This window comes from Nicotiana tabacum, chromosome 17, assembly GCF_000715075.1.
Source record: "Nicotiana tabacum cultivar K326 chromosome 17, ASM71507v2, whole genome shotgun sequence".
Classification (NCBI taxonomy): domain Eukaryota; kingdom Viridiplantae; phylum Streptophyta; class Magnoliopsida; order Solanales; family Solanaceae; genus Nicotiana; species Nicotiana tabacum.
The window spans coordinates 109,720,242-109,735,558 of record NC_134096.1 but is presented as its reverse complement, the minus strand read 5'-3'; the positions used below and the strand labels follow the sequence as shown (position 1 = coordinate 109,735,558).

General features: G+C 35.9%; 1 protein-coding gene across 1 annotated transcript; it reads right to left on the bottom strand.

Moving 5' to 3' along the window:
- Window positions 1-3,073: 3,073 nt before the first annotated feature.
- Window positions 3,074-7,341, bottom strand: LOC107822242 (vesicle-associated protein 4-2). The gene is made up of 7 exons (XM_016648764.2): window positions 6,914-7,341; window positions 4,910-4,980; window positions 4,661-4,742; window positions 4,400-4,518; window positions 3,757-3,834; window positions 3,469-3,588; window positions 3,074-3,361 (listed from the first exon to the last, which is right to left on the bottom strand). The coding sequence occupies exons 1-7, from the start codon at window positions 7,197-7,199 to the stop codon at window positions 3,302-3,304; spliced, it is 816 nt and encodes a 271-aa protein (XP_016504250.1). The 5' UTR covers window positions 7,200-7,341; the 3' UTR covers window positions 3,074-3,301.
- Between the last annotated feature and the right edge of the window lie 7,976 nt (window positions 7,342-15,317).

Below are 15,317 nucleotides of genomic sequence, written 5' to 3'. Positions count from 1 at the left end.
TTACATAGATGACCAACCTCATTGAAGTTCATTTTCGTTAATTACTTGGTCTTCGTGTAAATCATTTCAAAGTTTCACTTCTACATATTTACAGATTCTGCAAGATTCAAGTGAAAATCACTAACAATAGCAACAATAATGACAGATAACATCATTAACAACTCATGAAAGTTTTGTAAGCCTCCAAACTTGTTACTACTTGTTGGTGAAAACATCTTGGAAAACAAATTGTAAGTTACAATCTCTTTTCTACTATTCTCAGATTAATCCATAATATTCTCTACTTAAGAGGCAACAATAATAACAATAATTAGCCAACTAATTAATTGAGGTTCCGCAAGTCTTCAAATCTTATTGCTTGCATAATGTGAAAACGCCCTTGAGGAATAAGATAATTACAAGTCACAAACTCCCTTATCACAATAATCGGTTCCCATATATGGGAAACAGATTTAAAAAGTCTTCTGAATCAAGAATCTAAAGTCATTGGATTCAAAATCATGAGTATCATGATCATACAAATGTATACATATTTTTTTGTTTTGCATATCTATGTACATATAGTTCGAACAGAAAGGAATGAACTCGATCCGTTGAACTCGCTGAAGTCGCTCTAAATCTACCTCGATTGTAGAATTGTAGACATAACTATTAAAGCATCACACCTAAATGGTTTGTCTTGCCATAACCAGCGACTGAATCTGTTCCAACCATCTAGCAAGTGAGTGTCCATTTCCATAAATTAAACCACTAGTTGTGAATCCAGCAATTTAGAAACATGACTTGTTGAAGAGACTCATCCACACGTTTCCTCTTTCCTGATTCTTCCCCCTGATTACTACTTCCAAATGGTAGCCTTGCATTTTCTAGCTCCCTACTATAGATAATGGAAGAATTTGCGATTCGACAAAATGGTCGAACCCGAGATGTATACTTGGACGAATGATCAATTTTTCCCTCAATCATAGCTATACTAGCTGCCATACAAACTCGACTTAGATAACTCATATTGTTTGCCAATTTTTTTCCCCTGACCAAGATTGAGATTATATTAATTGGGTAGATAAGATTTGTGCACGCAGCTATATAGGAATTAATGGATCTGTATCAGTTGGCGTAGAGCAGCGGTTTTGGAGACAAAAGAAACTCATAAAGTAAGTGGTAACCATAGTTTCAAGAATTTCTAGTGGCTCATTTATGTAACGTTTTTGTCTGCACTCTGCACTCCTAGTTGGTGCATGGATATTATCTTAGCCATTATGCTGGGGGAATGTATCAGCAATTTTGTCTTCTACACTCTAAAAAAAATCAAATAAATATACAATTCAATTCATTTTAGTTAATACATAGTCTAGAGAGAGACAGATTAGGATTAAGGTTTAAACTATGTTCATTTTCCATAGTTAATAATAGGAAGATCATGAGAGGGTTCAACAACAACATGAGATCCAAACTCATAATATTTCGGAATTGTGATTTCTTGATCAGTAAACTGTCTTTCGGAGGACATTAAAAATCTGACTAATAAGCCCTTCTTATTTCATATTTATTCTCCAAGAGCAAATATCAATTGCAACTTGTGCCAAGGATAGCTGCGTAATTTGATCAAAGACTCTACAGCAAGCTCGGCTTTAAAGGGGACAAGGTCCCCATTCGTCTTAAATCTGCCCACATAATTTAGTAGCCTCATAAATTTTGCTTGAGGCATGAGCTTAAATACACTGAATCAGCATAATCTAGCGCTTTCCCAATTTAATAATCTAGACCATCCACTTACTCCTTCCGGTCCACGATAAGTGATTTTTTGGATATTTTCACACAGATTAAGAAATTCATCTTTTAACATTAATTAGCAATGAAATTGACCATATTAACATTTACTATCTCTTCACATAAACACTCCTAATACATACTCCAATATTATTTACTCCAAAGGCAATGTACGAAAAAAATAATTAATTCTATTCTTGAAATCTAGAAAAATTACTTATTTTGGACCACAAAAAAAGGCCAAAAAATCACTATTGTGGACTGGAGGGAGTGCTTTTTTTATTCGACTTACACCAACCAATTTATTGTTTTGCGTTCGATAACTCTGCTTCTGCTTATTTGTGTGGAAATGACATCAGGTAGCTATTTTTAAGCATGTTGTTTAAAATATATCTACAGTTTACAATGAATTTAAAGATTAGTCAATTTCGCTCAAACCTTAGGACACAGCGTCCTAGAATTTAAACTTCAAAATTCAAACTTCGTGACAACGTGTCCTAAAGCTCGAAAATTGTATCCTGAAGTTCGAATCCTATGTCCTGAATTTTAAATTAGCAATTCAGGACTAAGCACTTAGTCCTGAATTTCAAATTAGCAGCTCAAAAATTCAGGACACTAAGTCCTGAATTTTCAAATTCAGGATACTTAATCCTTAAGTTTGGGTGAATTGGCTAATCTTTAAGTACATTGTAAATTGTGGATATATTTTAAATAGCGAGCTTAAAAGTGGCTATTACTGCACTTCGTCCCTTATTTGTCCAAATTCTTTAATGAAGCCTTTTGGGGTTGAGAAAATCCTCCCCCATGTCGTAGGAATCCGCGACTGGCCGAGTTTTTTCAAGAAGTTCAAACCGGATCTTCCTTTGATAGGTAACTTCTTCTCTTTGGCCACGGTCGTTTCACTTTCCGTTGTATGGAAATTCATTCCACTAACTTCAACGTTTGTCTCTTTCCCAAGCAGGGGGTCTTCTCGAAGGAATCATATTAGAAGTTATGATGCATGGCCTTAATGTTCTTTTTTTTCCTAAATATAATTTCAAATGAAAACTTCCAATTCTTTTGGTCGCCTCACTGATTCACATATCTTTAGTTTTTTTTCCTCGATTCATGAGTGGGAATCATATGCCTTTTGTCAACTGAAAATTTACCAAGGTGATAAAAGAAAGATGCATTTGCAGTTAAATCGTTGTAATTGGATAAAGTTATTAGGATCTGAAGACCAAGGAAAGAAAGGGTGGGGGCAACTGACTGATATATCCAAAAATGTGGGGATAATTTGGATACATCAGAAAATCATGGTCCATTGAACTGAAAAGTCTCCCCTTTCTTAAAGGAATCAAATATATATATACAGCTTTGTTGTAATGCCAAGCCACTGTGAATGGACATTGAAATTCTCTCTTGGGAATGTTATACTAATTTGATTAGTATCAAACACCAATAATCTCTCTTATAACAACCAATTACACACAACAATAAGACTGGTACCTTTTCCAGCCAAAGCTACAGATCTCAAAACAACACCTGCAATTCATACGGAATCCACCCCTTCAACTTGCTGCCGAGCTAGGTATCTCTCTCTTCTTTCCTTCTACAAAGCACAAATAAGGAGGGAAAACTAGGATTATGAAACAAGGAAGAGCGGGAAAAAGGAATTACTCCACAATATTAGTTTTATAAGTTGAAATAGTAGCTAACCCATTCATCTATGACAAGCCCTTCGCCGATAAACTTTGGACCTGCGTCTTCTGCAGGCTTCTTGCGAGCCTCAAGAGCAGCATCTGCTTCCGCCAACTGGCGTTTCAGTTTTTCGAAAGCCTTCACATTACAAAATGAACAAAGACTTAAAAGATGCCCTTTCTCTACCTTATTTCCCATACACAGCCCCACTATAAGGAATGGTTTTTTTGTTCTTTATATTTCTGAGGTACAAACTAATGAAAAGCTGGCATGATAGCTTTGATGTTGGCTATAATCTATACTTACTGGACTAGGACGTTCCACATCGAGAAAGATGACCCGCAGAATTTGCTCTACAGCTACTTGATCCTTTTGCTCATCAAACTAAAAAGAACATCATGCGATGATTAGAGTAAATTTGAATAGGTTTCCCCCATAAACACTATGCAGTTCATAACATAATTAAAAGTACATCTTTTAGCATGGATGGAAACAACTTTGCTGAAGTGTAATACTATGCAGTTTATCACCCAGTTAAGTTTGGTGGTATAATTCATCACATTATCGTTGAAACGAATACCTGAGGCAGAACCCAATTTTCTTTTAGATAAATCAGAAGTAGGCCTTCTCCATTAGAAAATGATAATTGAACACCCCCCCCCCCTATAATTCATCACATTATCGTTGAAACGAATACCTGAGGCAGAACCCAATTTTCTTTTAGATAAATCAGAAGTAGGCCTTCTCCATTAGAAAATGATAATTGAACACACACACACACACCCAACCTCCCCCCACCCCATGCCCCACCCAAAAAAAAAAACAATTGACTGAACGTAATAGGAGAATAGGACAAATTAAAATTAGTCTCTTTTATCACAGAAACTAAAAGTGCTGAAGCACATGCTAAAAAGGAGAGAAACTTCCTAGCAGAGAAGTATCCACTAACCAGTTCAGGTACATAGTCCATAGGTCCTTTCACCTTGAGGCTCATGATCTTGAACTTGACCTTGCTCTTCTGGTCCATTGGTTTTTCATTATTTTCTGGATGCTCTACAAACTTGAATACTACAATATTGACACAAAGTCAGAATGAAATACTTGCACAACATAATTATTCAATTGAAGAGAGACAATTATATCTTGCATACAAGAAGGGCGTTCACAAGAAGAATATGAAAGGACATAAACTAAGGGTGACGGATATTACCAGTTGCAATGATGCTCTCACCGGGGGCGAGAATTGCTCCAGGAGGACGCATGAAACAGCTTTTTGGTGCAGTTGTTTGGAACTAGTGCACAGCAGACAAACAGCACCAACCATGTAAACAGAACAGCGCATATAAAAATATTTCAAGATATATTCTCAAAAAAGTTTCACACTAAAGTAAATAAAAGGATGGGGCTAAGAGAGAGTGAGGTGCCCTTGTATTGAAAAGAGACAGGAAATTATGTGTACCTTGAAAGCTACGTGAGACTTGCTAGAGTTTTTTATCTTGATAGCACTTCGAACTTGCTTACCAGGTTCATCTGGGAAAACAAAAGAGGCATCACATAAAATGAGAAATGCGTTCAAAAAGAACATAAGGAAGGGAAACTTTAACTGGACTATTCAGAGCCAAAGACTTCCAGGAGAAACATAACATAAGTTATCTTTTGGGAGAAGTCAGAAATGCATATATATCTTTGACAGATGACAACATGTCCAGCATAATAGAAGTAAAGAATAAATGAAAAATGGTAATGCTCAGATGCAGTCTCTTACAAAAGATCCAAATGCATAAAAGAACTAAACTAGCCACCAACTTGCAAAGCCATGAAATCAGATACAAATATTGCATTCAACAAGTCATAAGCCTGAAACCAGGCTACATCAGGAGAAGAGATAATGCAGTAAATGACAATAACATTCCGTAGTTAAAGATCACTTTTGTCAGTTACCACTATTCCCACACTGATCATTTGCATATCTCCTGAAATGGACTTTTAATGCACCTGCTTTTCACTGACGACCTACTAGTGTTTGTTTGATCCAATTTACTTTACATCAAATTAACACAGTCCCTTAAATTATTTACTTATATGTACTGCAATATGGTGGAAATTAACTTGTGGAGATAGATTTTTCATCTACTGCCTTACCGGCTTCACATCAGACATTAAATTGTGTGCGTGCAACGGGAAATTTTCTTAGAAAATGAGTTCCTGCCTTCCTGGTGTTCGGTTATCTTGAAATGTGGAATGCTTTCCGCAAGAAAATATTTTCCGCCAAAAGGGAGAAGATAGCATCACTAATTTATCGATGGAACTCAGTCTTTTACGAAATTCTAATTCTTACTCCATAGACCTTGTTTTCAACCTTCCACACAAAAATTATCATCAAAACACCATTCTCATACAAATTGCATAATTACCATATGTCACCAACTTTTATATTGAACCAAACACTAAAAAATGATCCAGGAAATGATTTCTTAAGGTTAAATAATTTCCGCGAAAATATACTCTGTGGAGAACGTTTTCTTCTATACCAAAAAAACCCTAAGTCTCCGTGAAAGCATTTTCCTTGCAAAACATTTTCCTCCATACTAAGCGCACCAGGGATCATAAAACATTAGCATGTCTTGATACAAGCTTGAATGAGGGGTCAGCAAAACACTGTTTTTTGTTCCAAAAACAAAAGATGCTTGAAAATATTCTTTGTGAAAACATTTCTTCTACACTGAAAGCAACTCTAACTTTCCATGAGAGCATTTTCCATGAAATACATTTTCCTTCACACCAACACATGGGGGATAAAGGCTAGCATGTCTCAATCAAGGGTGTTGAATCCCCCTCCCTGAATTGTTACATTGTGCAAATACGATAAAAATTAAATTTTTGGTATATATATAAACTGTTGAATCTCCTTAGTAAGGGTTCATATCTTAAGGGTGACATTTTATTTTTTTGAATCCTCTTACTCGCTCAAATCCTAGCTCCGGCACTGGTCTCAATACAAGCTTGAATCGAGGGGCTCAGCAAAACACTGCCTTCTGTTCCCAAAAAAAAAAAAAAAAAAACAGATGGGCTGGTATTTTTAAGCAAATGTGATCTGCTATCAACTATATTCTTCTCATATCAAGTCGGCTAGACTGTTTGTTTTCCTTTATTATCCAACATCGCTAGTAAACTAACTACTTAGGAACTTGACCAAAAGTTTAAAAAATTTATTGCAATGGCGAGACAATATGATCTAAACTATCATAATCATATAAATGCATCGCTAAGCCCCTACTCAAATATTTATGAGTCCAATCAATGATGAATGTCTTAGCTATAGCCGTTAGTTCTACCAAACACGGCTAATTTTAACAAAGTTGACCCACAAACACTAATTTCAACCGTAGATCAGGCTAATTCAATGAGATAACAGATAATTCAAGAGAGAGAAAAAAACGAAGGGGGCAGAATAGAGACTTACAAGGAAAATAGAGCTTATTGGAAGGATCAAGTTTCAAACGACGTCGCGCAGGAATCAGAGACCTCGCTACTGAAGAAACGGAGCTGGAACTGTTGGTACGAGGAGTCGATCCATCATCCAGAGAAGTCCTTCCGAGAGATTGATTCTGTTGAGTGCGGTAATGATGAGTCGTAGTATTATGCGAAGATGAACGCGAAGTGGTCGTCGTTGACGTTGACTGTGCGTTTCGAAAAGGGAGCTTGAACAGTCCCCAAACTTTACCGTCCTTCTCGTCGGCGATCGCCATCAGACGCCAGAAACTGAGCAACTTCGCCGGAGAATCTGAGGTTCAGTACGACGTCGTCGTGTTTCGCTCCTTTTTTGAGAGCGTGTTGAAATTACCTTTTCAGAAGACTAGGGAGTTGAAAATTTGGAAATGCAACGGGATAGTTGGAAATTTGGGGGGTTTTATATGTAGTTCTGTATTTATTAAGTGCTGGATTTTGTTCTGTTATTTATGCTCCACTTGAAACTGAATAGTATCCCTCTTCGTTTACTTTTGTTTCATTCCTATTTTTGTCGTTAGTAAATAATCTAAAATTTATTATTATTATTAATGGAGCTTCAAATTTAAATGGATGAATTTCATGTGTTCAAATTATTTTATTAAAAATATTCAAATTTATTCCTTAACTTTTGGCTATAGTTTACATTACCCTGAGCTCCTTTACGAGTCAATGGCAAAAGTAAGGCTTCTTTTCGCAGCCGAAGTAATATCATAAGAAAAGTTAAATGGAGGGCAAATTTGCTTAATTAAAATAGAAATTTTAATTTGCTTACAGTTGATTAATAGAGTTAATTTACAAATTAAAATATTATCTTTTAGAAAGTATTTAGTTGTATATAAGTTTTTCTTAATTTTATAAAAAGTAAAGGAAAAAAGTTACATTGAAGAAGTAACATATCGCAAGTATTATTAAGTATATTTATTTGAGTAGTTTCACTAACAACTTGTTTGGATGGTCGTTATCTATTGTATTATATCGTATTGTTACTTTAAATACGATGTTTGTTTTGGTTGTTACTTAAATTTTATTGTATCGTATCGTTAAATCCATCGTTACGTAACGATGAAATGTGCCACTTTATGTAACGACCGATTTGGTGTGGTTGCGTCGTTATCTTGTCTTTTTCTCTCATCTCACCCTTCACTATTATTAAATAATTTTATTTTATCATTTACCCTACCTTTATATAATAAATTTATCCCGTATCATAATTTTTTTTATAATATTGTAAATTTATTCTTCATATTGATGGTGCATGATATCGTAAAAACAACAGCAAACGATGCAATCTATCCAAATATTGTATTTATCAAACGATACAGTATAATACAATACAATAAAATACAATACGATACATTATGAAACGACGGGTAACAAACATCCAAACAAGCTGTAAGGAAAGTGAATATACGAACTAATTAGGTAAAGAATGACATGCCATTGGGAATAAATGGACTAGTTAGAACTCTTCACTGTTGATTGCACATAAAATTACTAAAATAAAATAGACGGTAAGGGATGATAATCTTAATAAAGAAGCAGGGGCGTATCTATGTATTGGAACATGGGGCATGTGAACCAATGCTTCTTTCTTTAATATTATATTTTTTTAAAATTCTTTAAATATACATGTGTACACCCAAGCTCAAAGAGTCATATGGTTTAATAATTATTTGATGTAACTTTACAAGTGAAGTTAGAGGTTGGGATCTCAGTTTATAGACACGTCTAATGTCCCTTCTTGTGTTTTAATTAAGCATTTCTTTCTTTTTGTTTCTTTTTTATATTTGATTTATTCATTGAAAATCCTCAAATCTAATACATTAAAATCATTAACCTCCCTTTATCGTAGCAAAATTTATATAATTAAAATTATAGCAGCGAATGATGTAGCATGGTTCAATGATTCCAATATTTTTTATATGGAGTATAGGTATATATGTTAAAAATCACTAAAATTGCAAGAAAAAAATTTAATCTTAACCTATAATTTCTAATAATAATGAATTCATGATAAGAATCTAAAGATTGAACCCGTCAAATATATTCTAAATTAACATTTTGTAATAGTGCACATATCTTCATGAAATTCTGGATCCGTCTCTGTAGAGAAGAGTATATAACATGACTTAAAAAATGATCTTTGGCAATAAAATGTAAAATGTCCAATTTATCATTTGTTAGAGATCAAACAAACTTTTAGTTTTTATTGCTTATACTCCAATTAAATTTCGACATATTTTCATAATCTGTATTCCTTTTCTTCTCCTCTTCCCTTTAAATAATTTTCCCTCTTATCTTCTAATTACGCTAATTTAAATCATGGGGTATCTTGTTAAACCACCTTTTGTTCTTTAGGGCTTGATTGACGGGAGCATAAAGATACGACGTCGTCCATTAGGGGTCTTTGCCACGTGAGACCGGCGAGCATATTAAAGCGATTGCTTCTTTTGGTTTATATATTAGGGAAAATTATTTAATTTGGTTTTGACGCATGAAAAATTTGACTTTGAAGGACGAGAGTACTTTCTTTTGTTAAGTGGATGTCACTATTAGTGATTGGTCAAGGAAGTTTACTTAATTATAAGTGGATTGATTGATTAAAGTTTATGCCCTATATATAACAGTGACGGATCCAGGATTTTCATTAAGGGGAGTCAAAATATAAAGAAACAAACTCACCAAAAAGTCAAGGGGTGTCATTATATAGTATATATACATATTTTAAAAAACATTATCAAGCTATACATTGTAATTTTCCGGCGAAGGGTGTCGGTTGACACCCCTTTGGTGCATGTGGCTCCGCCATTGCCCTATAAGAAACATTTTTAATAGCTTTAAAACACAAGAATATTTGTGTGAATTACCATTTATCTTTAGGACAGGGTAGGGATAAGGTCTGCGTACAAACTATCCTCTCCATACCCCATTAGTGAGATTATATTGGGTTGTTGTTGTTGTTTGTTGTACCATTTATCTTTACTTAAATATTTTGTTTAATTAATACTCCACTAATTAAAATAGTAATGGTAGATCTAAAAAAGTAAGTGGATTAAGTGATTCATCTTAGGCAGTGGATTAAGTAAGTGTATTTTGATTAGGCTTCCAACTTACTCCCTCCGTTTCAATTTATGTGAACGCATTTAATTGGGCACGAAGTTTAAGAAAAGAGAGAAGACATTTGAACTTGTGGTGTAAAATGAGGCACATATATTTTTTGTGGCTACAAATCATTGCATAAAGGTAAATTGTTTCCAAATAGGAAAATAGGTCATTCTTTTTGGCACAGACTAAAAAGGAAATAGGTTCACATAAATTGAAACGGAGGGAGTATTTATTTGTGCTGTTCTCTCCCAAAATGTTTGACTTTTTATCTGTCATATATTCAAATTAAGTTTGCTTATTACAATGTATACCTTTACCATATTGATATGGGAAATAATCCTTCGTATAGTTTTTTAATATTTAAATTTGGTTTTGGCGAATAAACATGTTATGTTGAATTCTGTAAATTGCTTAAATTAATCATCAACAAACAAAAGCGGACAAATTAGAAGGGGTTTCAGTTCAAGAAGAAGAGGAATGTCACCTATTCAAAATTCAGCTGCCTAGACCTGTACAAATGCCAGTTTGATTATTGTTTATACCCTTCCTACATGTTTCGTCTTTCATTAAATTATCATCATTCCAAATGACTTGTTCAATGATTCCCTTTACAGTTGTGAGTAAATACAGACTTACGGTTATCGTTTGGATTTCAGGAGCTAAAGAGTTTATAATGTCTATTTCTTAGGGAAGTCTTGTCAAATAACTTGGCTTTCTTTTCTTTTCGTGTGGTGAAAAGTGAGCTGCATATAAGGCTCCCGTCCCACTTAATTTTAAACGGGATGGACCCATGTTAAACGGGATACGAAATGGTTATTTCGTCTCGTTTGTCCCGTCCCGCCCGTCCCGCCTTTTTTTTTTTTTTTGAATTCTAACCGTTGGGCAACCGCTCCAATTGCAAAAATAGTTGTTCCCAACGGCCAAAACGGGTTAAAGTTGCTTATGATTATCGGGTGCCTATACAAAAGGTATTTAATATGCATAATGGTATCCCCGCTGATTAAATTGTTGATTCTGATTGGGATCATATCAAAGAGCTTACTAAATTTTTAGAAAAATTTTATTATGCTACAAAATAATTATTTGGTATATATTATCCTACTTTTACACAAATATTATGGTATATTTGTGGAATTTCTTTTGTATTTGGTAAGTATAAAACTAATCCAACTTATGCATCGGCCATTAATAAAATCATTGCAAAATTTAAAAAGTATTTTTTCCCTATTCCCCAAGTTTATTTAATTTCTACTACACTTAACTCATCTTTAAAATTAAGAGGTGCAAATGGATTTGTTTGTAAAATTTATGAGAATTTAGCAATTCAAGAAAATGAACAACCATCTCTCGAAGACTGCCAAGCTAACATATATTCTTATGTTAGATCAATGTTTGATAAATATAAATCTATGAAAATAACATGTGGTGAAACTGCTCCTTCTACTTTTAAGTCTAGAGTAGAAGTTCTATGGAAAGATATGGATGATATAACAGGTTTTGATTCCTTTATTGATGATGAACTTGATTCTTATCTTAATCAAGGATTGGAAAGTATTAAAGACAAAGAAGGCAACAAACAACTTTTGGCATGGTGGAGGGAGCGTGGCAAGACTTTTCCAACACTTTCAATAATGGCCTGAGATATCCTTGCTATTCAAGCATCATCAGTAGCATCGGAGAGTGCTTTTAGCGCGGGAAGATTTCAAATCGGAGATCATAGACATTCATTAGCGGAGGACAGCCTAGAGATTTCCGTATTATTCAGAGATTGGATTAATTCAGAAATAAGAAATCTTGATTTTGAAAAATTAACCACTAGGGAAGAAGAAGAATATAATAAGATACTTAGCACTGGGAGCGATGACGGCATGGAACTCATGGAACATCAATCAACATTGCCAATTCCAGAACAATGTCCGAGAGAAATTATAGATAAATTACAACGAAGTTATATAGGAGCTTACAAATATTAGTATGATAATTTGTAATTGGCTACTAAGAGGTCTAGTTCAAACAGAACCCTTCCTAGAAGGTGGCTGCTTAGATTAGGTATTTTTCAAAAGAATTATATTTGTATGTGAGATTTGAAAGTTCTATTAATAAAATAAAAGACTCTAAGCGTTGAATTTTTTTTATGAATTGTCTTACACTCTTACTTAGTTACTTAATGGCTTAAAATTATATTAAATAAATTATAACTCTATTATAAATTTATAATTACTAGAATAATTCATTACAAGTCTTTTATTTTAATATTTTATAATTCTTTACTTAGTTTTCTAATTTTCATTTAATTTTTAAGTTTATTAATAAGTCAAAAAACTAGCTGTTGCAAACTTTAAAAACTTAGTCATTGTCAAAAGAATAGCCGTTGCCAAACTCAATGCTTAAATAATTTTTTTTAAAACGGCACTTAAGGTCCGGAACCCGTCCCGTCCCGTTTGTTAGCGGGACGGGATGGGCCTACCGTCCGTCCCGTCCCGTCCCGTCCCGTTTGTTAAAGGGACGGGATAGGCCTATCGTTTCGTCTCGTTTCGTCCCGTCCCGCCATCTTCCCGGCTAAATGTCATCTCGTCCCGTCCCGTTGGACAGCCATAGCTGCATATGCGGATGCTTATTCTGATAATATTAGGCTACTGGTTGGTCCAGCACACCATATAAAACTAGGCCCAAATCTCATAAGTCTATTTCCTTTCAGCTTTGTCCCTAGAAATCCTGGCCATAGTAATGGTAAAATTTCCTCTTAGAAAGCAAGATTTAAGAGTGTAAAAGAAGATGGGTATGGACTCGTGGATTTGAAGATGCTACGAAGATGAGGATTATCAAACTGGTGAACGTATTAAAAAACAAATGCTGACTAGTAATCGCATTTGAATTCGACTAATAAAAGTGATTATGCCAGCATTTCACAAATATAAGTTGCATTTCCCAAATGCGATGTATAAGTCGCATTATACAAATGCGATTTACATGTCGGCATGCTACAATCGACAATCCCTACTTTTCTTCTTGGACAGCTATAATTAGCTCGTAAGATTTCACTCTTTATCTCTCAACCCTAGAAGCGAATTTCTTCCCTCACCACAACAATATCATCTCTTCGCTGGGGTGTACATAGGTCGCGTTGGTTCGGATTTTTTAATTATCAAACCAAACCAATGGTATCAGGTTTTTAAATTTATAAACCAAACCAAACCAACAAAGTCGGGTTTTTCGGATTTTTGGATTTTTTTTTCCGGTAAAGTCTTCATAGCATAAAATATATAACATGTGCTCCAAATATTTCTTAAGTCCTAGTAAATAGCAAAAATCACAAAAGAAATGACAAATAACATTGTCAACGGCACACGCAACCCTGAAATTCAAGGGGAGCAGCCTCATTTCGAGTATTCAATCAGTGACACTCGCAATGAGGAGAATGACTCCACACCGGTACATGACAAGCGGTACCCTCGACAGGTTCGGGAGGCAACTCTTGATGATGCTGATGAGGAGCATGTAGCAGATACAGTAAGGGTCCTGCAAGATCATTCTAGGCCATCTCACACGGCAGGATCAGGTTATGACAGAACTGAAGCAGGCGCTATCCGATGCCTCAAATAATGCAAACAGGTGAGATCCAGTTCCTCCTGATGTTCCCACAAACCAGGCGACGCGGAGAGTTGATAATAACACTCCTAGGGGCGAAGTTGGCTTCGACGGGGCTAGGGGAGTAGATTCGGACTCAACAACGAGAACGATCTGTTCAAGGATGAACTTTTGCGGTTCATGAAGGAAGTAAACGCCCGCATGGATCAAATCCCGAGCGCGCCACCAGTATTATAAGGTCCAAACTAGAAGAAGTATATTCAATTACTGTATAAACCGTTCAAAATGCCCGAAGTGCCAAAGTATGACGGAACTTCATATCCACAGGAGCACATAACCACTTACACAACAATGGTAAAAAGAAATGATTTGGCTCTTTACGAAATTGAATCCGTGTTGCTAAAGAAATTTGGTGAGACTTTTGCGAGGGGAGCTTTAACGTGGTATTCATTATTGCCCGAGCATTCCATAGATTTCTTCGAGATGCTCGCGGATTCTTTCATCAAAGCTCATGTTGATGCCAGAAAGGTTCAAGTCCGAAAGGCCGACATATTCAGGATCGTGCAGGGAGAATTCAAATTATTACGAGAGTTCGTTACCCGGTTCCAGAAGGAAAAGATGTTACTACCGACAGTCCCGGATGAATGGCCAGCTGAAGCATTCACCAAAGGTTTAAATTCGAGAAGTTCGGACGCTTCCCGAAAGTTGAAGAAAAGTCTGCTCGAGTTCCAAGCGATGACTTGGGCGGATGTCCACAACCGGTACGAGTCGAAAATAAGGATCGAAGACGATCAGGTTGGCTTTCCATTGTCGACCAAAGGACGGGAGAAGAACAGAGAAAAAATAAAATATGATATTGACACGGATAGACGGACATCGAGGGGCCGGTTTTTTCTCTACGAACGGACAGAAGGTCGTGGCAGGAGCCTCCGGATAGCAGACAAGTTCACCGTTGATAGAAGGACCGATCGTGGCCGGAACAACAGATCACTACAGGATAAAAAAATCTGGGGGTCGCGAGATTCTGCTTATCCAAAGTTATTAGAGTATAACTTCAGTGTCAGTGTAGTAGAGTTGGTGTCGGCCATGAGGAATATCAAAAAGGCACGATTCCCAAGACCTATGAAATCTGATCCCAGTCAGAGGGGTCTCAATTTATGGTGTGAATACCACGACCCTAACGGCCACCGGACTGGGGAGTGCCGACACCTCCGGGAAGAAGTGGCAACACTGTTAAAGAATAGTTACCTTAGAGAATTCTTGAGTGACCGAGCTAAAAAAAACTATGGTTGGAACAGGGGTGACGCGGAAACCTCGAAAGCAGGAGAGGAACCTCCACGCCAAACGATCAACATGATCTTCGGAGGGAATGAGATTAATGGAGTCACCTTTTCGGCAACGAAGAAGACAAAAGTATCGATAACTCATAATAAAAGGCTCCGAGAAGACAATATCACATTTACGGACGAATATGCAGACGGATTACTGCTACCGCACAATAACGCACTAGTAATTTCTTTAAATATGTTAGATTTTAAAATTAAACATGTTTTAGTGGATCCAGGAAGTTCAGCTAATATCATACAATGGAGAGTACTGGAGCAAGCTAAACTCACCGGAAGCATTATCCCAGCAACCAAACTCCCCGTTGGATTCAACCTTGC